This window comes from Borostomias antarcticus, assembly GCF_949987555.1.
Source record: "Borostomias antarcticus genome assembly, chromosome: 7".
Classification (NCBI taxonomy): domain Eukaryota; kingdom Metazoa; phylum Chordata; class Actinopteri; order Stomiiformes; family Stomiidae; genus Borostomias; species Borostomias antarcticus.
This window is the reverse complement of record NC_140240.1, coordinates 1,890,263-1,915,684: the sequence shown is the minus strand read 5'-3', so window position 1 is coordinate 1,915,684 and position 25,422 is coordinate 1,890,263. Positions and strand designations below refer to the sequence as shown.

Below are 25,422 nucleotides of genomic sequence, written 5' to 3'. Positions count from 1 at the left end.
CCGGGGTGTCCTGGACGCACCCGGACGGGGTCGGCGTCCAAATCGATACTATCACCCCAGAAATAAGAGCTCTTTATAATGTGCTGGCCAAAGTCAAGCGCGAGAGAGGTGAATACAAAAGAAAGTAAGTTCCTATGTAACACAACAGACTAGCCTAACCTTACAATATAATGGCTTGATGTGTTTTACATTGACAAGAGCTGTCTCATCAAAATGAATTAATACGGTATGCCTATTTGAAATGTGGTTTGGTAGCTGCGGTATGCTGCAATCCACAAAGCTGCTATTTGATTTTGACGTATTCATTGCAGTGGTAGTTGGCAGCCTATCCCTCTGGCGGTTATGTTGAGATGTCTCTATTGAGTGTGAATTGAAGAGATCAGGGGAGTTTTGAAGTGAAAGTCTAGTGTTCCCTTTATACATCAGCTGTGGGACTGATAAGCAGGATTATTTGTTTGGTTCATTCTTTAAGACTGTTAGAGTGTGTGTGTGTGTGTGTGTGTGTGTGTGTGTGTGTGTGTGTGTGTGTGTGTGTGTGTGTTCTCTCCAAGCCAACGAAAACTTATCGTCTGTTACCAAGATGATATCCTTATGGTCAGAGAGCATTGTTTTTAAATACAAGTCTTAGATAGGGGTTAAAAGTCTTAGATAGGGGTCTTAGATAGGGGTTTACCTCATCAAAGGCTGAGTCTGTCTATGAAAATGTCCTGTTACAAGATTGAGAGAATTTCGTCGCTGCTCCATGAGTGAGCGCTCTGCATTTCAATTCACCACAGTCACACGGCCTAGTACTATTCAGACTTCTCACACTCCTCTAACCAGAACTGACGGTCATGGTTATTTTCTGGCCAGCTTCTGGTCAAGATGTGTATCCCCCAAATAGGTATTACAGTTGGTAGCCCCACATCCTGTTTTCTCTTGGTGTAAGTAAGTTTTGTCTCATATTGATGATGTAATTCCTTGTGAATCCACTGCAGTGCAATGCTTCTGAACGCCCCACTGCACGCCACAGCCTAGCTGGAGGGCCCCGTGCCAAACCAACTGCCACAATGGCTGCTCATGAGGGCCCCCTGCCAAACCAACTGCCACAATGGCTGCTCATGACTCAACCAGAGAGCCAATCAGATGCTGTAGCTGGCGGAACCATGTGGTTGGCAGTGGGACACTCACTTTCATGCTGACTGACTCACTGACACAGACATGATGTGTTTGTTTCAGGACTCCCCTGGGCCCATTCAAGTGTTACGTTCAAAACTTTAATAAGCCTACAATAGAGCTATATTTAACAAAAACAGTGGCTGGAGCAAAAAACAACATGTTTCATGTATACTAGAACTGTCCTGGTTTAAACGGTTCTAATGCATTTATGCTAATAGCTCTGATAGAATGTCAATTTATTTTGTGGCTCTTGAGTCATCTATGCTGCTCAGGCTCCTTCTGCATAAGGAGCCTATTTGTGTTCCAGGAATTCATTCATGACATCTTTTTAGACTTTTTTTTTTTGTATTAAAACAACTCACAAGTATTGAGTACTTATACTCACAGTATAAGTAAGTGCATTTCAATATTGCAATAATTCTACTTTATTGATATGGCTTAAGTTCCTGCCGGTCAAATCACGCTTTTATCAGGATGCAGAACCTTCTCAGTACCTGGTGGGGGATCAAACCTCAAGTCACCCGTTTCCAAGCCCAAGCAAGTGGGCATAGATCCTCAGACAGATCTACCTCGTCATAGGAGGTGCACTGACCCCATTAACCCTACTTTAGGGTGTGAGGTGCACTGACCTCCCTCCTCTCTCTCTGTTTTCTCTCCATCTCAGGCAAACATCAGCATTCACTCACGAATCCTGTGCTTGCATCCCTCCGTTCTCTCTACTCCGTTGTCTTTAGCTATCCCCTCAACGTTCACTCCACTGCTCTGCCGCTGCCTCCTTCCTCTCTGCTCCTCCCTGTATCACACAGAGTGCTTTGTAAGGCTTTCTCCGCCTTGCTGAGGAGGGGGGGGTGGGGGGGGGGGTTGCGGAGGGGCTGCCTCCCCCAGGCCGGTTTGGTGATTTATTAAAACTTTACAATTGTGGACACACACCATGTGATGGATGGTCGGCTGCTGTATACATAACCCATCCACTTGTGTTCATAGTAGGGTTATACACTTGTTTATAATCTGACTCTAATAAGGCTCATAGGCTCTAAGCCTATAGCTTGATATGATAGATAGATAGATAGATAGATAGATAGATAGATAGATAGATAGATAGATAGATAGATAGATAGATAGATAGATAGATAGATAGATAGATAGATAGATAGATAGATAGATAGATAGATAGATAGATAGATAGATAGATAGATAGATAGATAGATAGATAGATTAAGGGGTGCTAGAGACATGCGGTCTTCACCGGAGGGGTGCAGTGATGTAGGGGGCCAATAGATGGAGTCCATGGTATAGAGGCCCCGCCCCCTCAATTCTGATTGGTGTACAGTTTTTGGTCAATAACTGGTTGTTCTTAAGGTCCTAGAGCCATGAAACCCAGTGGGAGTGATGTAGGTGGTGAACAGATCAGATCGATAGTATAGAGGCCACACCCTGATGAATAACGTTGGTTCTAAAAGTGCCAGAGCTGCCAATCTTGGTCAGAGTGATGTAGGGGGGCTTATTTGATCAGGTCCATGGTACAGAGGCCACACCCCCTCAATTCTGATTGATTCACAGTTTTTATTTATTTTATTTAGCTAGACTAGCTAGCGTTATAGCTAACCATTGTTTTAGTTGTCATGATTAATATCAGATAAAGATTCAACTATGACAATATCAGTGATATAAATTAGAATAAGTAATTTTAAATATAATCTGTCAAAATGAAAGCAACAGGGACTTACTGACATAGCCTGCACATCTTTGTTTGGCGCTTTATAGACATGAGAGCATGCCCATCGATTTCTATAGGGAGGACGAGGAGGGGCGAATCTGGTAAGACACTCGCAACTCGACCCTACTTGAATTACTCGGGCCAGCCCTACTTCAGATCAATTAATCAAGCGCAAGGAGTAACACTTTCCTTGTAAAGAAGTAATGTCATGCTGTTGAAGTGATGTATGCTGTTCTGCTTCACTCTGTGCTGCATTGCTCTCTAACTACTGCTGGGTTGGGCGACTGAATCCGAGAATAGATAAAAACACTGAAAAATGTATTGAACTCAACCTACGATCGATTATGCCATGATCATGAGCTCCGGCTGATGACGTTTGGGAACCTTCAGTGCCTGAACTTCTAATTTTGGAACTCGCAAAACCGTGCCCTCAACACCATGGCCTCAGAGAGTTGGCCTGATCCAACAACGTATTTTCATGCAGTGTTGCACACTAACCAACAGCAGTAAGAAGAAGGCTGAGACCTATGCTGAGGCTTAAAGTCGCACAGAAACAGACGTTTGAGATCATCTAACTTCCGTAGTTTGACATATTTCCGACGCAAACAAGCTATGAGGGTGGGACATATGTTTAGAGGAATGTGATTGGAACTTTGACAAGTGGACGGGTTTTAAGAACTTTAGACAGATTCGATAGAAGGATAGTGTTGATTGACGGGTGGATGATTATTGGCCTAAAATCTAAGGTACCTGTTGTCGTCATTGCATGTGACCTACCGTTTTCCAGGAAGTAAGAAATTATATACTTTGATATATGATTACAACAAAAGTTGAATTTTGAAAATTTTTTGGCATACATTGTTGAATAGGTGAACACTATGACCAATTATGTGAACCAAAATGGGACAGAATGCCTTTTTCATTTCAGTGCGACTTTAAACTGCAGGCACGCAATATACTGTATCTGAGTAAACCTCAAAGCCTTAAAGGATAATGTTGGTTTTTGACAACCTGGACCTTATTTACGGCATATTATAAGACATTTGACTCACCGAGATAACTTTGGTGTAATTCGGAGGTCTGAAGAAGAAATTTAAAATCCAGCGCGAGTCAAGTATATCCATGTAATGGCGGCGGACGGGGCACTGAGAATGCAGCTTCTAAAAAATCTATTTTCTGCCACGAAACGGTTGTTTTCATCAATCTGTTTTTATGAATCGCTAGTTGTGCTTACATAGAGCGAGGGCTTGTTGTGGTTTTCACATGCCTCTGTAATATGATCTTTAGAAACGTCTTTAGAAACGAAATAGCTTCCCCACTTGTTCCAGCACGCATGCGCACAGTGCGCAGACTGGCTATTCTCCGTCTCTACCTGACTGCTCTGACAAAGATATTATACCAGTTTCTTACATACAGTACTGCACACATAATATGAGCCTCCCTGACTAGACAACCTACAGTATCTTCGAGACTCCAGACTGAAACACAACACAACAAGATGGAAACATTAATCTTTTGTGACAGGGTTTTCATTATGTCTGTCTAAGTGTCTCAGCATACAAAGGATGGTCATCATTTTAACAGACATTTACTCAGTGGTTTTCCCATAAGCATCATACATAGAGAGAGAGAGAGATAGAGAGAAATGATAATATAAATTACAAAATAATTAACTTCATAAATAATGTGACACTTTGATTTCATTAAAACAATGGAACAGAATAACTGAAGCTAGAGATTGACCTTTCACCTAAATGCCTCAAATCCTTTAGAGTTGTAGTTCAGGGATAGTGTTGTTCTATCAGAGTTGTAGTTCAGGGACAGTGTTGTTCTATCTTGATACTTTTTAACCATGAGTCAGGTAAATCTAAGATTGTGTTGTTTGAGTTTTGCTATGCGACGAGACCCTTGGAGCCTCTCTAGTGACCCATTTCAGTTCTCCACCGGAATATCCAGACCTTTTATCGTTTTGTCTCTGTCTCAGCATTGTTTTTCATTGAAGCGGAGTACAGAGAGCTTTGACATCGGAGTTGAACTGTGATTGATGATAGAGATGGACAATTCTGTTTTTGCTCAGTGATAACGGGGGCATTGGATACAATTGTTTCCCATGGCTTCAACAGGGCACACCCTGACGGTAATTGATTTGGACCAGAGGGGTAAATCTTCTGTAATAAGACACACTCACCCAAACACTCACCCAGCCACAGCTCTGCCCCGCCCAGACCGGACCTGCTGAAGCGGGGGGATACAAAAGAAACGTTTCATGACAATTTCCCAAATGCCCATCATTTGTTACCCAGGAAATCCCACAGTTAGTCACAAAAGACTGGCCTTGAAGAGGGCTTGTCTTGCTCTGATTCGTTTTACTGTTTCATCTAGGCTTTTTTTCTTTCTTTTTTTGTGTGTTGGCTGTAAGCCGACACACCATAAAGAGGGAATCCTATTTGTCGCTCCTCCTGTTGTCGTTGTTGACCTGCAGTTCTATTGTTGGTTTAGCAGTTGGATAATGTGTTTGCACTGTGCAGACGAACCCCTCGCACACTCCTTTTGTTGGGCATGACGGGGCAGTGTGGCCATGGTGTGTGGGGCCAGGCTAGGGTCTGGGATTAGAGCCGTGGGGCCAGGCTAGGGTCTGGGATTAGAGCCGTGGGGCCAGGCTAGGGTCTGGGATTAGACCCTAGGCGCCCCGACCTCGCTAGGGGAGGCTTCTCTGGTACCTACTAACACAACAGAGCCTATTGAGACCAGACTGTGATCAATGCAATTTAGCCTACACCATCGTGCTTAAAGAAGAATGCTAGTTTTTGACAACCTGGACCTTATTTACGGCATATTATAAGACGTTTGACTCACCAAGATAACTTTGGTGTAATTCGGAGGCCTGTAGAAGAAATTTAAAATCCAGCGTGAGCCAAGTATATCCGTGTAATGGCGGCGGACGGGGCACTGAGAATGCAGCTTCTAAAAAATCTATTTTCTGCCGCGAAACAGTTGTTTTCATCAATCTGTCTTTATGAATCGCTAGTTGTGCTTACATAGAGCGAGGGCTTGTTGTGGTTTTTCACATGCCTCTCCTTTAAGATAAGCTTTCAGAGAGGAGACGGAAGAGACAATTCTGTGGATAAACTTTTCAGTGCAGTACTTCTAACAACTGATCATACAAGTAACAGCAGAGGGGACAGCCTTCATTTTAATTATTCTTATTATTGTCTTCGGACGCGTGACTTGAATTGCATTCTTTGCGAGTGAAAATGAGAGCACACGGAAGTTATTCACATCTGAATATCGCTGCGCCCTGGAAGTCATACGCCCTCTGCTCTAATGAGGATTGCGCCCTGGAAGTCATACGCCCTCTGCTCTAATGAGGATTGCGTGCACCAGTGCCAAGGACATTAACACAGGGCCCTACCACATAACAAATCCCAATTTAACTCTTGTTAGCGCCCCCCCCCCCCCCCTTCAGCCTCCCCCTCCTCCAGCCTCCCCCCTCTCTTCTAGCTCCCCCCCCCCTTCAGCCTCCCCCTCCTCCAGCCTACCCCCTCCTCCTACACCTCTCCTCCAGCATCCTAATCCTCCTCCAGCCTCCCCCCTCTCTTCTAGCCTCCCCCTCCTCCTCCAGCCTCCCCCTCCTCCTCCACCTCACTGTTCATTAGCACTCCACACATGTCCCTCCCAGCCTCAGTATAGATCAAACAGGGCAGCAGCATGACACCCAATCAATACCCCCCCCCCCCCCCCCCCCAACAGATATACCACCACCTCCAGAAGGTAGCCCCCCACCTCACAGGCTGGCTCAGCCTTTTTTTCAGTATTTACCATCTTCATCTGGGTGTCAGGGTGGTTTGTGGGAAGGGTGGGTGTTGGAGCCCCCCCCCCCTGCTCCTTTGGGCTGCCATGGAGGGGGGCAGGGGGTTAGAGAGACACGATAAACTTCCATGGGATGATGAGTCATGTGTTCCTCTAGCCTCCCCGACGTGATTTGTCCATGTTGTCAGTGGGCTCATCCTGTGTGAGGAAGTGTACTGAATGTGTGTGTGTGTGTGTGTGTGTGTGTGTGTGTGTGTGTGTGTGTGTGTGTGTGTGTGTGTGTGTGTGGAGGGGGGGGGGGGGCTGAAGGGTGTGTTCTTTCCACATGTAGCAGATACTTCAACAGTTCACGGTTCAGATTTCACAACTGATAGCTTTGGATTTATGACGTTTCAGACTATTTGACTCCCTCAACATGAATTAACCGTCAACTGCCATGATTTTAATCCAATGGCAATGTTGAAAACAACCACATCCACGGAGCCATTAGTCCCAGAGAGTATTGATTGTGCTTCAGTGTAATGGTTCCCTGGATCCTGCCTAAGGCAGAGCGATGAAGAAATGTTACGACTCCTCACATGCAAATGAAGCACCTTGCCAGACAGAAAGGCAGGAATGGGATGGTTGGAGCGATGGAGTGTTGGTTGGCCTCAGGACCCGCTGGAATGCTGATGTTCTACAGAGGAGGAATTGTGTGAGAATCTGACGGTTTGGGCCTGAAAGGCATTGGTCTAGCTAGTCTTCTTGTTCTGAACCTTTCGATTAAACCCCCACAATACCCAGTTAGTTATTTTATTGTGTTGTGACCATCAAGATAATTAATTCCTATTCAAATAATATGGTTGTGACTTGTGCACACATTTGTGGTATAGCGACAGCTTCATCGACCGCCTCTGCGGTTCGGCGAGCCTCCATCTCTTCCATTTGCTGTAGTTCCTCCTCACTATATTCAGGCTCGAAACGATAAGCGCTGTCGTCCAAAGTCTTATTCCTCGCGATCAAATTCATACTCTTCTAGATCAACTATTTTGATATGCGTTTTCTGAACTGTAGCCTAGGGCTTCCTTGTCTGAGCGTGAGCAAACTAGCTAGCCTAGCTAACATAAACAATAGCTTCCTCACTTGCTCCAGCACGCATGCGCACAGCGTGATGGAGCAACGCTTGCGCGCTGTGCGCATGCGTGCTGGAGCAAGTGGGGAAGCTATTTCGTTTCTAAAGACGTTTCCAAAGATCATATTACAGAGGCATGTGAAAAACCACAACAGACCTACGCTCTATGTAAGCACAACTAGCGATTCATAAAGACAGATTGATGAAAACAACCGTTTCGCGGCAGAAAATAGATTTTTTAGAAGCTGCATTCTCAGTGCCCCGTCCGCCGCCATTACATGGATATACTTGGCTCGCGCTGGATTTTAAATTTCTTCTACAGGCCTCCGAATTACACCAAAGTTATCTCGGTGAGTGAAATGTCTTATAATATGCCGTAAATAAGGTCCAGGTTGTCAAAAACGAGCATTGTCCTTTAAAATATGTGTTCTTGCAGTGTTGCTGTATTCACTATACAATTAAGTAGTAAAACCTCTACATGATTGCTATTTAAATGGCTGTGTAGTAAAGAAGTAGTTTTGACTGTTTTTTAACTACTAACATCAAGTAGCAAAACTCTCATCTGCTCGATTACTACTAGAAACACTACTGTTTTGCTACACAACTTTACTGGTCTGTCATAAGTAGTACATAAACTAGAGATTCACTGCACCATTCCTACATGTCACTACATACTGTAGCCACCACTACGGAAATAGGTTTTGTATAGTGATTCAGTAGTACTATTTAAAGAGGGGTTGCACTGTCACGCTCCCTTGGAATGCATGTTTGATTGGCTAGTAGCTATGTAGTAAACAAACTCAGTTTGGATCAACTGTATTATCAATGAGGAGACACAAGGTGAGTTAAACTCTGCACTCAACAGAGTTTAACCACCTCTGTATTTACCCCTACACCCCTGGCTAGCAGTATCACCTGAGATTATTTACAACGGAGGGACTAACGGTCCTCTTGTGGTGCCAACACAGAGCTGCCGGCCAGAAACATGCAGTACGAGCTACCGAGTGACAATGCCACAATCCCTATGGCTGCTGGCCTTCGGCACCAGACAAAAACTAGGAGCCAGTATACTCACAGTCAAACAGCCAGACAGATCTAGGGGTTGATGACACCGTAAGGCCGAGTCTCCTGCTCTCTCTGCCCTTGTAAGGACTAGGTCTGCTCTCTGACTAGCGGCAGGCCACATGCCTCTGTCAGTCCTTGTTGAGCAAGGTTGTGGCAAAGCAGAAGCCAAAATACCTCTCGCATGCTGTCATGTCTCCTAGGTTCAGATCCAGATTTATTCATGTTTTTCAAGGACAGGTCTGTGTTTTTTTTCCTGTGGCTTCCAAAAATGTGTCCAGTGACCTTTCCTACCGTAGCTTGGAGATGATTGGAATCCACGTTCACTAACCCATCGTTATCAACAATAGGATCAGCTGGAATATTATGTCAAATACAGAAGTAGGGAATGTTATAGAAGGACTCAATATGTATAATATGGTAGTAGGCTATAGTTGGGGACCAAGCAGCGGAGCTGCGAAGGCCTCCATTATTTTTGTACCTTTTCTTCTTCTTCTTATTATTATTATTATTGGGGGCCAAGCAGCGAAGCTGCCTAGGCCACCATTGTTGTTGTACCTTTTCTTATTATTTTTATTTATTTATTCTTCTGCCATGGGAGTCTATGGCAGCCCATAGAACCGTATGGTAAAAAGTTGTGAAATTTGGCACACTCATTCAGGACTGTCCCCTGAGTCTTGTCACCAAGACTCATGTCCACACCTCGAACCCTCTAGCGCCACCAACGTGTCAAAGTTGGAGGTGCGTTTAGGCACACAACTTTTGACCCGTATGACCAATTTTCAAAAATGAGGTACCGTTGGAATCCCTGGCTCAAGCTGATTTCATCACATCCCTATGACTTCTTTTTCCACCATATTGTGTTTCCCACTATTTTGTATTTCTCTTTTTTTCTCCAATCTACATGAAACTGGCTACGCACATACTCTAGACCATTGTCTTAAAAAGTGTTACAGGGATTTTGGATTCTCAAAAGCGCTCGTCCGTTGCAGCTAATTTAAATCGGCGTCCAAGCCGCCAAACAGGAAGTGTGGTCTTATCTCAGAAACGTTTTGATGTATTAAAACCACATTTGCCACCCTCATCAGGGACAGTCCCGTGACTCCCATCACCAAGTGTGTCGACGCCTCAAACTCTCTAGTGCCACCAACCTGTCAAAGGTGGACGTGCGTTTATTCTGAACCGTATGCCTGATTGTCTAAACTGCGGTAGGGATTCAAAAGCGGCTATGGCGTGTTTCACTTGTTGCCTTTGATGCGTTGGTCGCGCTTCCTGCTTGGCTCCCTCATTGCTGCTTGCAGCTATATTATTCAATAATATTCCTTCTCTCAGTTCATCCACTAATATTGCCACCCCACACAGCCAATGTGAAGGAAATGGCAGTGGCCCTCAGGAAGTGACACGCCATGCTTACATCACTCAAGTGACTGATGCAGAGCACAGCACAGATGCTGTGACACCCTGTTTTCTGTCTGCAGAGGAAGTGATGCGTTTGTGAACTGCGGTGACCTCAGCGAGTCCTGCGGCAGGCAGGGTGTCGTGGACATGGAGAAGCAGCGTCGCCAGCAGTTTTAGAAACAAGGCTTCAGTCACGGCGTGAACCCTGAAGCCCTGCCAGGGAAACTCATTCCTCTGTCTCACTAATGAGACGACACACATTCAGGGCAAGCTGGAAAGTAACAAGGCGGGCGTTGTTAGAATGGAGAGTATCTAGTGATGCATACTTGTGTATGTTGATGTCACTGCATTGTTTTTGGTTGTTCTCTCTTTCTCTCTCTCTCTCTCTCTCTCTCTCTCTCTCCCTCCATTATCCCCTTGTTTCGATGGATCCAGTCATACAGCGTCACGTTGAGTGTCTGACGTCACCTCTTGTTGGTGAATTACTTCTCCGTCCATTCTGTAGTTTCCCTCTCTATTTAAGGAAACATTCATGACTCAGCCTGCTCCCCTTGTATCCCATGGCAACAGATGGGGTCTATTCAGAGCAGCTGACCAGACCGAGGCCTTAACAGCTGATTATGGTCTGTAAAAAGGTTATAGGCAGCATGTGTGAGGCTGACAGACAGCTATTTTTATCTAATTTCTCTGGGCTGCCATGGTTGCCTAGAGTAGGCCAGAGAGCCTCACTAATCATTGCATCTATAGACTGGGATTAACATCTATAGACTGGGATTAACATCTACAGACTGGGATTAACATCTATAGACTGGGATTAACATCTAGACTGGGATTAACATCTATAGACTGGGATTAACATCTATAGACTGGGATTAACATCTACAGACTGGGATTAACAGCTGTAACTATGAGAGGGTTAGCAAATTAATATTGATTTTTCAGTCGTAAGTTTCCTACATGGAGAGTATATCCAACTAAGATGAGATGAGAACAAATATTGGGAGAAGAGGAGAAATTTGAGCATTACAACAGCAGAAAACAGAACAGAAGAGTTACAGAATAAAAACAAGAATCGAGAGCCATAATACAATGAAATATGTGAATTGAATACCTAAGAACTATAAATAACTTATAAAATCCTATAATTATTGATAAAAAGCCTAGCCAGCGTAAAGAGCCTAGCCTGTGTAAAAAGCCTAGCCAGTGTAAAGTGACAAGTAAAGTGTGAAGTGACAGAAGGGCGTGGCGGGGTGGGGTGAGACTGTGGCTGAAGGTACTCCTCATCAGCTACTGTACAGCTCGTCATAGAGGAGATGGGTGGGGTCGTCCAGGAACTTCGGTGCTTCGGCCCCTAATAAATAACATTTACAACACCTTTCAAAAGACAATACTTTGCCGTAATTCCCATTGGCTGATGCTGACCATTAGCATGGAAATGTGTTTTAAATAAAGTTGTATCTAACCTGACCGAACCGCCTTGTGTTGTAGATGGGAAGAGGAGCTGTACAGACGCGAGCAGATGGAGAACATGGTCGAGTCTTTACAGGAGGTAAGACACCAACACCATCAGCCTAACACCAACACATCCACAGTACCCCAACACCATCAGCCTAACACCAACACATCTACAGTACACCAACACCATCAGCCTAACACCAACACATCTACAGTACACCAACACCATCAGCCTAACCCTGACCTCCACAGTACACCAACACCATCAGCCTAACACCAACACATCCACAGCACACCAACGCCATCAGCCTAACATCCACAGTACACCAACACCATCAGCCTAACCCTGACATCCACAGTACACCAACACCATCAGCCTAACACCAACACATCCACAGTACACCAACGCCATCAGCCTAACCCCGACATCCACAGTACACCAACACCATCAGCCTAACACCAACACATCCACAGTACACCAACGCCATCAGCCTAACCCTGACATCCACAGTACACCAACACCATCAGCCTAACATCCACAGTACACCAACACCATCAGTCTAACCCTGACCTCCACAGTACACCAACACCATCAGTCTAACCCTGACCTCCACAGTACACCACCACCATCAGTCTAACCCTGACCTCCACAGTACACCACCATCAGCCTAACACCAACACATCCACAGTACCCCAACACCATCAGCCTAACACCAACACATCCACAGTACACCAACACCATCAACCTAACACCAACACATCCACAGTACACCAACACCATCAGCCTAACATCCACAGTACACCAACACCATCAGCCTAACACCAACACATCCACAGTACACCAACACCATCAACCTAACACCAACACATCCACAGTACACCAACACCATCAGCCTAACATCCACAGTACCCCAACACCATCAGCCTAACCCTGACACCCACAGTACACCACCATCAGCCTAACCCTAGTCTGATTCAACCAGCCTAACCCCGACATCCACAGTACACCAACACCATCAGCCTAACATCAACACATCTACAGTACACCAACACCATCAGCCTAACATCAACACATCTACAGTACACCAACACCATCAGCCTAACACCAACACATCCACAGTACACCAACACCATCAGCCTAACCCTGACATCCACAGTACCCCAACACCATCAGCCTAACCCTGACATCCACAGTACACCAACACCATCAGCCTAACATCCACAGTACACCAACACCATCAGCCTAACCCTGACCTCACCAACACCATCAGCCTAACACCAACACATCCACAGTACACCACCACCATCAGCCTAACACCAACACATCCACAGTACACCAACACCATCAGCCTAACATCCACAGTACACCAACACCATCAGCCTAACATCCACAGTACACCAACACCATCAGCCTAACATCCACAGTACACCAACACCATCAGCCTAACATCCACAGTACACCAACACCATCAGCCTAACCCCCACATCCACAGTACACCAACACCATCAGCCTAACACCCACAGTACCCCAACACCATCAGCCTAACCCTGACCTCCACAGTACACCAACACCATCAGCCTAACACCAACACATCTACAGTACACCAACACCATCAGCCTAACACCAACACATCCACAGTACACCAACACCATCAGCCTAACACCCACAGTACACCAACACCATCAGCCTAACCCTAACATCCACAGTACACCAACACCATCAGCCTAACATCCACAGTACACCAACACCATCAGCCTAACACCAACACATCCACAGTACACCAACACCATCAGCCTAACACCAACACATCCACAGTACACCAACACCATCAGCCTAACACCAACACATCCACAGTACCCCAACACCATCAGCCTAACCCTAGTCTGATTCAACGGATGTAGGTATTGGGGATAAGGCTTGTCAATCGTTTATTACTTTCAAATCAGTGGCAGCATACAGCATACAACTGCTCCACCGAAGATGATTGTGATTGGTTTAAACAAACACAGCGTTTGGTTCCCCCTATCCCCAAATGATAATGAGCCCATCCAGACTTTTCTCCAGCACAGTAAACAAAGTGTAGTGATAGATCTGGCTATGTGAAACTAGCCTAACCCTTACTGTACATCTACAGTATACCAACGCCATCAGCCTAATCGTGATATCTACAGTATTTCAACAGTCCACCAAACATACAATCTCTCTTAGTTCTTTCGTGTTTTTTCTTCTTTTCTTTTTTTTCTTCTTTTTTTTTTCTTCTCTGTTTTTACCTGTTTTCAAATGGTTTATATGCTTAGTTATTGCCTTGTGATGGTGTACTACACATTTGTGATGTGTAACTGACACTGTTGTACTGATGTTTTTGTGCACGCCGTTATTCAATAAAAACATATGAACACAAAAATCTATCCAGGAAGTCCTTGAGCACATGCGCCCCCCCCCCCCCCCCACACACACACACCAATTTATCTGCCCTGCTCCTCCCTCTCCCAGTCCACTTCCTCCCCTTTCCCTGCGCTGCCCTACTGACATATTGATCAGCAGCGGTATCTGTGCTTGTGTTGGATTATGGGTCAGCAAAACGGCAGATTGAAGTCTTCCCTGGTGGCTGTAACCTCTTAGAGGAGAGCACACGGGCAGATGTAGCCGTGAATGTGCAGGATATCTGTTCAAAAGACCCGTGATGGTAGAGTACATCATTAAGTGGCTTTTATGTTTGTATGTTTACACTCAAGAGTGCCCAGGAGTCGGAAGAGATCCAGGATGAGCTGAATGACAAGGTGGAGAGGCTGAGGGCTGAGCTGGTGGTCTTCAAGAGTCTGATGAGTGATGTGAGTATATGTCATCTGTATGAACGGTCCCCATCCACCACTCAGTGACTCACAGTGCTATGGATCCCTGTCAACATGATGCAGTTATATTCTAATTACTTTATTTTCCATAAGTGCAGTTGAAGAGTTCATTTGCAAAAAACAGATATGTGCATTTTGATACATTTTGATAAATATTTTTTTCAATCAAATGTCAACATTAAATATCAATTAAATAACAGTTTGATGGTTTTGATTACGTAAAGAAGAGTCTTCTTTATTTAATCAAAACAACCCAACTGTAATTTAATTGATATTTAATGTTGACATTTGATTGAAAAAATGATTTATCAAAATGTATCAAAATGCACATATGTTTTTGCAAATGAACTCTTCAGTTAGACACATCACACGTGTGGCACATGAGAGACTTAACATAAATATAAACATAAACACAGTCATGAACATTTAGTGCAACCCATTACTAAATACATGTAATCACTGAAAATGAAGACATTCCGAAAATAAAGACATTCAGAGATAGGAATCGATGATATCCTTCCTTATATTGGATTTTCCCCTGGCAGAAAGAACAATATATTGTCGTAAATGCCAGAGATCCTCTTGGACAAGCATTGTGGTACAGTACATACACACAGAGTAACGTTCTGTTCTCCGACAGCTGCTAATAACCCGCAGGAATGTAGAGAACTGTTCTGTAGAGCGATGTATAGTTCCCTCTCCCAGGGATCCCAGCGGTCCGGACAGACAGATATCATATATCGTCGCAGGCCTGAACTCCTGAACCTGTGCTTGGTCATGAAGGAACAGTCATCTGGGCTCTTGTTAAAACCATTCTAGCCTGGCTATCATCCCAGATATTGGCTTTTCTGTTGGAACAGTTGCTTTATGTTTTGTTTGTTGAACTCTTTTTTTTCCCGTTCTGTTATTTTTGGTCAGTTGTAGTTGTAGCTTCCGTCTCATGGCCCAGAAACATATACAGTAGACATACAGCACCGGTAGATAAACATACAGTAAATGTTCATATGCAGTTACCGATTTACTAGTAAGTAAACAATAATATCTAACGTGAATAGCTCCCCAGAATGTTGGAAACCCTCTGCTTTGAGACATGTCCTCAGCAGCATAGGTGTACTTTTGTTGTTGCTCACATTAAGGGCGGTCGTCGTCCAAGCTCCCACTATGTCAGGAGGAATCTGGATCTGAAAGTAAGAGATTAACTCCTCTATCTGCTCTACCACCCAACCCCCTCCACCTAACTAGTGTGAGTCACATAACTGAGTGACTGAGAGACGCATGGTAACTGAAGTCGTGGTTTGAAGTAGTGTTTTAGCGTCAGAGATGCTGCAAATGTTTTAGATTCCTTTAACCAGGATGTAGGCTATGCCGTTGGAGTTATGGTTGCTGTTAATAGTCATAGACCCCCCACTTCTGGATAAACTCAGCATGTGACTCACTTTACAGTATGTTTATCTGCTGTGTGTGTTCTGTTCTAATGTTATTAACATATATGTTATATATAATATTGCATGATTGATATAGCTTTGAAATGCTTGTTGGGCAAAGACCTTTATTAGATGCCTTTGTCATGGGGAACAGGCTTGGGTGGAATTTTTCAAACAGTTCTACAAAATAACACAAACAAAATCAAGTGCACCTCAGTTCGTTCTCATGTGTGAAATACATAATTTGTCTCAGTTTCTGGGGACCTGGTGAAAATGTCTAAAGCTTTACTCAGTCTATGTCTATCTCTGTCTTCAATCAATCAATCAATCAATCAATCAATCAATCAAAGCTTTATTTGTATAGCGCATTTCGTACCCAGAGGCAACAAGAGTCTTCCTCCCTCCCTGCCTTCAGCAAATGTCCGAGCTGGACAGTAAGATCCAGGAGAAGGCCATGCACGTGGACATGGACATCTGCAGGAGGATCGACATCACGGCCAAGCTGTGTGACGTGGCCCAGCAGAGGAACTCGGAGGACATGTCCACCATGTTCAACATCAGCCCCGCCCGATCGTTCCCTGAGAGGGTGGGTACATCACAGTGGGTAGGCAGGGGTGAAAATTAACTTTTTGGCTCACGGTGAGTCACCTGCCAAGGGGACTGTAGATGAAAAAATCGTTTTTTTTTTTCAGATAGCCTTCCGAAATCTAGTCGCCAATTGGGAATTTTACCCGCATTTGGCCGGTGGCAGGTGTTAATTTTGAGCCCTGTGGGTAGGGTAGCAGAATGGCCACGCTCACCATCTGGAAATTGGAGATATCATTGAGATATCATTGGCATTATTGATGGCAAATCGTCTGTCTTTCACGTGGCACAGAATGATTTAGTCTGCACTAGAGTGTGGCAAATCAAAGATGTAACTTTTGAATGATCACAACTGTATCTTCAGACCAGTCTAGAGATTAAGCTAATGGACATCGTCCTCTGCTTTGTGCAAAGATTGCAGGCAAATGACTCACCATTGCAGGCAAATTCATCACAGAAATCTAGATTGTGCAGATTTGAATGTACATGGACACTCTCTCTCATACAGTACATACATACATACATACATACATACATACATACATACATAAATACATACACACACACACACACACACACACACATATATACTCACAATCACAAACGCAATACTCACTGACTCCCTCATACACAGAAACACTCGCCCAAACACACACACACACACACACACACACACACACAGAGACAGATGCAGCTCAGCAGTGAAATGCTGATGCGGTGACTTTCCCGGCTGCAGGTTCTCACATTGCGCCGACAGCGCTGGCCAAAGGTCCCTGGCCTTTCAGATGTTGCATCAGACTGTAGTTTTTCAGTCTTTAAATCAGTGCCAGAGGTAGAAAACAATACAAAAATAAGTCATCTAGTCAGACGTGGCTGTGTGTGCATGCGTGTGTGTTTGCGTGCGTGTGTGTGTGGTGTGTGTGCGTATGTGCATGCATGTGTATGTGTGTCAAGGATATAGAAAGTCATAGTCAAGGATGTATATAAAGACTCTTTTATCCAAGTAATATGTGGTAAACAGGCCACATATATATATATATATATATATATATATGATGTTTTCTGTACCCATAACTCCCCTGGTGTTAGTGGTATTTATTATTATTTTCTGTATGCTTACTGTACATCCTTATTATGTATATTATACCATCATATATGGATGTGTGTGTATGTATGTGCAGGTAAGCATGTTGTGTACATCCTAGATGCTTGTTCGTATCTATAAAATGTGACACTTGTTAAACGACCCATCAACATGAGTAATGGAACTATATTTGGGCCCCTGCAATGTTGTTTTTAAATGCGGGCCTAAATAAAGAATCTGTGTGTGTGTGTGTGTGTGTGTGTGTGTGTGTGTGTGTGTGTGTGTGTGTGCGCGTGCGTGTGTGTGTGTGTGTGTGTGTGCGTGTGCGTGTGTGTGTGTGCGTGCGTGTGTGTGTGTGTGCATGTGTGCGCGTGTGTGCGTGCGCGTGTGTGTGTGTGTGTGTGCGTGTGTGTGTGTTCCAGGGCGCCATGGCGTGCTGTAGGAGGAAGGAGTGTAAGCCCGTGTCTGATGAGGACAGCTCTGAGATGGACGCTGATCCCAGCACCTCCGAGGAGGACGTCCCCGGGTCTCTCAACATCACCGATGAGATGAAACGCATGCTCAGCCAGCTGTAAGAGACACACACACACACACACACACACACACACACACACACACACATTTGAATACTTTATTTGATTCCACAAATTATATTACAATAGCAGGGAATCAAATATAATAGACATTTCAAGAACACCTAATGCCGGACTCACACTACAGGATATTTAAAATCCTAACCAATTTCGAAATCGGGTTACATGACGCACATAAGGAGAATCTTAACAGATATTCTTCTTGCGCATCTCAAACAAGCACACACGGCAAGATTTGAAAATAACGGCTCAGCACACACTACAGGATCTTATCGTGCCCGAGGGAGCAACGAACCACTGGTCTCGCCGTCTCACTTGTAAAGTCGGGACGTACATAATCTTAAATATCAAACATGTTTGATATTATCGGGGCCGCCCCGATGGGTCTGCGAGCCGATCGGGAGGTATAAGATTGGATCTGTAAACCCCTCACATTACAAGATCATCTGGGCCGATCATCGGCCCCGACCAACGTTCCAGACCAGATTTCTCCTCCGATTGTCGGGAGGGGTGAATCGGGGATAAATCGGCCCAAAAATCCTGTAGTCTGAGCCCGGCATAAGGATACACATGGCACCTTCTCCTCCACACAGATAAGCTGCCTATGACACCTGAAACAGAGCAATATTTAGCAAGTTGTTTGGCTTTGCGCTTTCTCATGCCAGCAATATTCAGACCACTCCTGGTATACATATATACATGGCACCCACAAGTTAGTAATTAGTACCCAAAGTTGGTTATCATTTCAAGTAACGGTTGGTACTAATATTTATCTTTGAAAACCTGGTCCAGGTATCGATAGAAAACAGCCTACTTCTACAATCAGGACGTCCTTGTGACTGATATCAACAAAAACAACATTGGGTGTATTAGGGATGCTAGCAAAGACATCGCAGATGTAATTAAACCAATTTGGTGACACTCTTGAATGTGTATACATTGTTGCACTGGATGGTAAAATATTTTGTATGGCAAGCAATGTACACACACACACACTGTACACACACACACACACACTTTTTGTCCAAAACATTTTGATCATTTTGATGGCTAGAGTGACTACTGGATTTACTATGTGGTCCTTTGCTGCCATCTAGTGTAGATACGGAGCACTGCATTTGAAACCTGTCAGAATACAGAACACAACACATTTCTACATGAATGTCTTCATCTTGGTTATATGATTAACTGAAGCACTGTCATTCTGTATGACTCATATATTCATTTAATAGGCTGATTTATTTTGCCTAATGTCAGTTATAACAATCGTATTTTTTGGTTTGATCAAAACGCTTGCCTCCGTCTCTAGTCTCCGTTCTCTGTTTGCCTGCAGGACCTCTGTGTTCTACTGCATGTTCTCTACTCTCTGTTCATTAGTCTCTATTGTTCCTCTGTGTATGGACGGTTGTTGAATGGGATGGCTGTCAATCAATCAATCAAAGCTTTATTTATATGGCGCTTTTCATACCCAGAGGCAACACAATGCGCTTTACAGAGAACAAGGGAGGTGGGCATACGAGCCACTCTCTACATATTCCAGAGGGAAGCAAAAAAAACAGTAATCACCCGGGGGCCAGATAAGTGAGCTGTAAAAATTCTTCCCTGACCCCTCTCAACAAGGCGATGGAGCAAGCTCCAGGAGTATGTTTGTCTACCGGCTAAGAACATTTATAAAGCAATACATTACATTAAATTACATTTCAGAGTAAGAGAGGCTAAAAAAGCATCATAGGAGAGAGGACATCCTACGGACATGCTACGACATCTTCTTGTCCTCTTTTCCGCCCTCCCTTTCTTTCCGTTTGTCCTTTCCGTCCCCCTGTCTCACACAGACACTGTTCAGATAACTCCTCTGTTGCCAGGCGGGAGACGTTTGACATCGAGGACGACTGTGACAGTCTGACCTGGGAGGAGAACGAGGAGACGCTGCTCCTCTGGGAGGACTTCGCCAACTACAACGTCACCCCAGCCATCGCCGTGGCAACGTGCACAGGCAACTGCGTTGCCGAGAACAACAACTCAGATGGCCAGGACCCTGTGAGTCTCAGTTACAGTCAAGTCAATGGATGCAGGACAGTTTAGGTTTACTGAACAATAGAGTTATTTTTTTGTCCTTTTTACTCAAAGCAACTGAATGGATACACTGGTCTCTCTCTCTCTCTCTCCTCCCTCTCTCTCTCCCCCCCTCTCTCTCTCCCTTTCTCCCCCCTCTCTCTCTCTCCTTCCCTCCCTCTCTCTCTCCCTTTGTCCCCCTCTCTCTCTCTCCCTTTCTCCCCCCCTCTCTCTCTCTCTCTCTCCCCCCTCTCTCCCCCTCCTCTCCCTCCCTCCCTCTCTCTCTCTCTCTCTCTCCCCCTCCTCTCTCTCTCTCTCCCTTTCTCCTCCCTCTCTCTCCCTTTCTCCTCCCTCTCTCTCCCTCCTTCCCTCCCTCTCTCTCTCTCTCTCCCTCCCCCCCTCTCTCTCCCTCTTTCCCTCCCTCTCTCTCTCTCCCTTTCTCCCCCCTCTCTCTCCCTCCTTCCCTCCCTCTCTCTCTCTCCCCTCCTCTCTCTCTCTCTCTCTTTCTCCCCCCCCTCTCTCTTCCTCCTTCCCTCCCTCTCTCCAGGTGTCCTCTCAGGATGGAAGTCTGGGCAGCCTCATAGATGAGACAGAGTCACTATTCAAGACCAGAGATCAAGAGTACCAGGAGACCATTGGCCAGATTGAGGTGTGTGTGTGTGTGTGTGTGTGTGTGTGTGTGTGTGTGTGTGTGTGTGTGTGTGTGTGTGTGTGTGTGTGTGTGTGTGTGTGTGTGTGTGTGTGTGTGAATCAAACAGAGACAGAATAAAATCTCCTGAGATTGATCCACCAGTGAGAATGATAGTCGTTGCTATTGTACCTGTCTAGCGCCTTAAATACAGTAAAGGCAGGCCGTCCCTGTTTGGGATTGATTAGATGTTTGGTCCCTTTTGCGGTTTGGTTTTGATTTGTGAGCCAGGCCACGATTTGTCCAACCACAGTGATTCAGTCCCTGTCAGAGCTGTCACAAGTCCCCACCCTCTGTCCCTGATCTCTCTCTCTCTCTCTCTCTCTCTCTCTCTCTTCCCTTCCCTCCTCTGTCATCCTCCTTCTTTCTTATTCTCTCTCTTCCTCTTGCATCTGCTCTGTTCTCCATTGTTCTCTGTCTCCACTCTTATCTATCGCAACCGTCTCCTCTCACTCCCTCTCTGCCTTCATTCCCCCTCGTGTCCTCTATCCTCATTCCTCTATCTCCTCTCCTCCTCTATCTAGCTCTCTCTCACTTATTCACTCACCCCCTCACTCTCTCACACACACACTCACACTCCATCTGTCTCCCTCTCCCTCATGCTCTGCATCCCCCTCTCCCTCTCCTCCCTCCTCCCTCCCCCTCTCCTCCCTCATCCCTCCCCCTCTCCCTCTCCTCCCTCCTCCCTCCCCCTCTCCCTCTCCTTCACTCCCCCTCTCCCTCTCCTTCCTTCTCCCTCCCCCTCTCCCTCTCCCTCTCCTCCCCCTCTCCCTCTCCTTCCTTCTCCCTCCCCCTCTCCCTCTCCTTCCTCCTCCCTCCCCCTCTCCCTCTCCTTCCTTCTCCCTCCCCCTCTCCCTCTCCTCCCTCATCCCTCCCCCTCTCCCTCTCCTCCCTCCTCCCTCCCCCTCTCCCTCTCCCTCTCCTCCCTCCTCCCTCTCCCTCTCCTCCCTCCCCCTCTCCCTCTCCTCCCTCATCCCTCCCCCTCTCCCTCTCCCTCTCCCTCTCCTCCTTCCTCCCTCCCCCTCTCCCTCTCCTCCCTCCTCCCTCCCCCTCTCCCTCTCCTCCCTCATCCCTCCCCCTCTCCCTCTCCTCCCTCCTCCCTCTCCCTCTCCTCCCTCCTCCCTCCCCCTCTCCCTCTCCTTCCTCCTCCCTCCCCCTCTCCCTCTCCTTCCTTCTCCCTCTCCCTCTCCTTCCTCCTCCCTCCCCCTCTCCCTCTCCCTCTCCTTCCTTCTCCCTCTCCCTCTCCTTCCTTCTCCCTCCCCCTCTCCCTCTCCTTCCTCCTCCCTCCCCCTCTCCCTCTCCTTCCTTCTCCCTCTCCCTCTCCTTCCTCCTCCCTCCCCCTCTCCCTCTCCTTCCTTCTCCCTCCCCCTCTCCCTCTCCTTCCTTCTCCTTCTCCCTCCCCCTCTCCCTCTCCTCCCCCTCTCCCTCCCCTCCCCCTCTCCCTTTCCTTCCTTCTCCCCCCCCTCCCTCTCCTTCCTTCTCCCTCCCCCTCTCCCTCTCCCTCCTTCTCCCTCCCCCTCTCCCTCTCCTTCCTTCTCCCTCCCCCTCTCCCTCTCCTTCCTCCTCCCTCCCCTTCTCCCTCTCCTTCCTTCTCCCTCTCCCTCTCCCTCTCCCTCTCCTTCCTCCTCCCTCCCTCTCTCCCTCTCCTTCCTCCTCCCCCCCCCTCTCCCTCTCCCTCCTTCTCCCTCCCCCTCTCCCTCTCCTTCCTTCTCCCTCCCCCTCTCCCTCTCCTTCCTTCTCCCTCTCCCTCTCCTTCCTTCTCCCTCCCCCCCTCCCTCTCCTTCCTCCTCCCTCCCCTGCTCCCTCTTTGCCTCCCCTCCCCCTCAGATGGAGCTCGCCACAGCCAAGAGTGACATGAACCGCCACCTGCACGAGTACATGGAGATGTGCTCCATGAAGCGAGGGCTAGACGTGCAGATGGAGACCTGCCGTCGAATGATTAAGGGGGGCAGGAACTCGCCCTCCTTCAGCTCAGCGGCCAGCAGCGACTCAGGGAACACGGACGAGATCCAGGACGAGATCCTGGACAAGGACGGAGGGGAGGCAGAGGGACCGATCAGTTGATAGGGCTGTGTGGCCTGTCTCTGCCCCCACCCACCCTCGCTCTCATAGGATACCTGCTCACAAGAGCCCCGTCTTGTCCTTCCTGTGGAACATTGTGTGTGTTTGTTCTGCTGATGGTTCCAGCCCACGGTGGCAGGCCCAGAACTGGTGCTTTACTGTCTGTTGTTATGGGGATAGAGGAGAGGGGGGTGCTTCATAAACATGAAGTGTTACAAGGCGAAGGTGGTGGATTTGTGTGTCCTGGCTGTGCTCTGCTCATCAGTGCTGGCTCCTTGGATAGCTAGATACAGCAACATCCTAGTCAACATTTACAAAAGAGTCAACACAGCTCTATACTGATCTTTTGTACTGCGCACAGTTGTGTCATCACATCATCTTTCTACAAGACTGTTGTATACTGTACAATGCAGCCCTTTTGGTGAATAGGGAACAACATATTTGTTCACCAGTGACAAATGACGTACTTATGAGTTTGTGTTTTTATTGACACGCTGTAGGAAGTCAGGAACCCTATTAGGAAAATTGTTTCCCACTTGCATGTGCTCCCTAGGCAGCAGAATGATCATTTGCAGTTAAAATACACTCTGTGTGTGTGCGCACGTGTGTGTGTGTGTGTGCGCACATGTGTGTGTGTGTGTGTGTGCGGGGTGTTCAGACATTTCCACAAAAGAGCCAAGTCTGCTATTTAGGTACCACCTCAATGGACACAGGGTTGCCAGCATTGACTGAGTACTGGAGCACAGCCCTTCCCATAATGCACTCTTCAAGTTCTATGCAATTTTGCAAGCCTTATTTCTGGACTGACCTTTCACCCTGTACCCCTCCTGACCCCTCCTCCTGGGCAGGTGGTTTTGTACCTGTTACACTGAGTGCCCCCTTTTTATTTTATCTTTAGTGTGAGAACGATGGGATGTGTGGAACATTTACTACAGTTATCCCAAATCAGGGAAGTGTTGGAACAGTGGCTCCTGGTTCTGTCTTCCTGAGGGGAATAACATATAACATTCTGTATATCTTTGACTCTGTTCACAGAAACGCCCAAAAGCCCATTAACATAGATTATAATATATTATAAAACAACAACATGGACCTAGATGATAGGAAATATGCTGTCTATTGATTTATACTGCCTTTATGCTGATTACCAGCCTTAATCTAAGTGTTCCTTTGCATTCATGTACTGTGTCATAATTATAGGGCTTCCAAAGAATAAAAAATAAGGTTCCGCAAGTTTAGTTAGAATCCACAACTTCATTCAAATGTCTTCCGTAGGAAAAAAGAATCTATCAATATTTCAAATCAAGATCAAACGATAGTCGGTCCTTGGCTGCGTTGTATTTGCTCGATTTTCCATGAAACCTCACCCTCTCAAACCAACAGGGGGCACTGTTCACAGCAGATTCCTAGTCTCAGTACCAGATGCTCTGAAGAGGACTTTAAGCTTCTCTGTACATAGCATGTGATCATATACCCCAGAGGCCTTTATGTTCATATTGCTTTAAATGCAATTCATTTTGTGTTCTTACATTTCGCTATTTCCTCTTTATATGGTCAGTTAAGACAGCTGTTGAACGCATGGAGATGGTAAGTGGGTTTGATGAAATTCTTTTGATTTATACATTATAGCTTAATAGCCTGTTTTGTTGGACCCAAAACAAGTGCTACTTCTATTATGAGGTTTTAAAGATGAATTTGAATGTGAAAATACACGTCATGTCAGCATGTTTCATGGAAGAGGAGGAGCAATGGTATTTTATTATATATATATTATTATTATTAAAATGTACACATTTGAACCAGATGGTTGCAGTTGTAGACAGTACAGTTTTGGAATGACCTTCTTTTCAAATCAAAAGAGAAGTAGACTACTGAACATTTTGAAACGGTTTTCTTGTGTTTTGTTCACAGTGATAGATAACCAGGGGGGTATGGCTACAGTATAGAACCACTTATTTTACAGCAATATTAAATGCTTTCCTAATGATTTTATTATGTGATTTGGTCAACCATCATAGGACACCTTTACAACTATGAACTAACATCAGAGACAACAAGAAAGGTATTGCCTTCTTCACAGACACTCGACAGAGCCACCATTTGCATTGATCTAAAAAAAAGAAAAAAGAAGTAGTTTCCTGTGTGATATACTGTATAACACCTGTATCAGGAAAAAGACAAAATGTTACATTATTGTTTGAATAGTGGTTAAGTGCTGTACATCCATGCCACAAATAATTTGTTGAAATATTCACTGTTTAAAATATAACTGGTTGAAATATTCACTGTTTTGTAAATGCATAGAGAATTGTCATCAAAATCACATGACTTCTAGAGTATTGTTTATTATTGTTTATTTTCAAAGGAGAAT

At 45.6% G+C, this 25,422-nt stretch overlaps 1 protein-coding gene across 1 annotated transcript in view; it reads left to right on the top strand.

The window, feature by feature from the left end:
• iffo2b (intermediate filament family orphan 2b) overlaps positions 1 to 23,054 on the top strand; it is a gene marked incomplete at both ends in the record, with an annotated part of 23,418 nt that extends 364 nt beyond the window's left edge. The window contains 9 exons of the mRNA XM_084440612.1: positions 1 to 124; positions 11,745 to 11,805; positions 14,448 to 14,543; positions 15,701 to 15,751; positions 16,404 to 16,574; positions 18,080 to 18,228; positions 20,083 to 20,287; positions 20,850 to 20,951; positions 22,818 to 23,054. The exon at positions 1 to 124 is cut by the window's left edge and continues 364 nt beyond it. Of these exons, the coding sequence (XP_084296738.1) occupies positions 1 to 124; positions 11,745 to 11,805; positions 14,448 to 14,543; positions 15,701 to 15,751; positions 16,404 to 16,574; positions 18,080 to 18,228; positions 20,083 to 20,287; positions 20,850 to 20,951; positions 22,818 to 23,054 (1,196 nt within the window). The remainder of the gene's footprint in view (positions 125 to 11,744; positions 11,806 to 14,447; positions 14,544 to 15,700; positions 15,752 to 16,403; positions 16,575 to 18,079; positions 18,229 to 20,082; positions 20,288 to 20,849; positions 20,952 to 22,817) is intronic.
• Between the last annotated feature and the right edge of the window lie 2,368 nt (positions 23,055 to 25,422).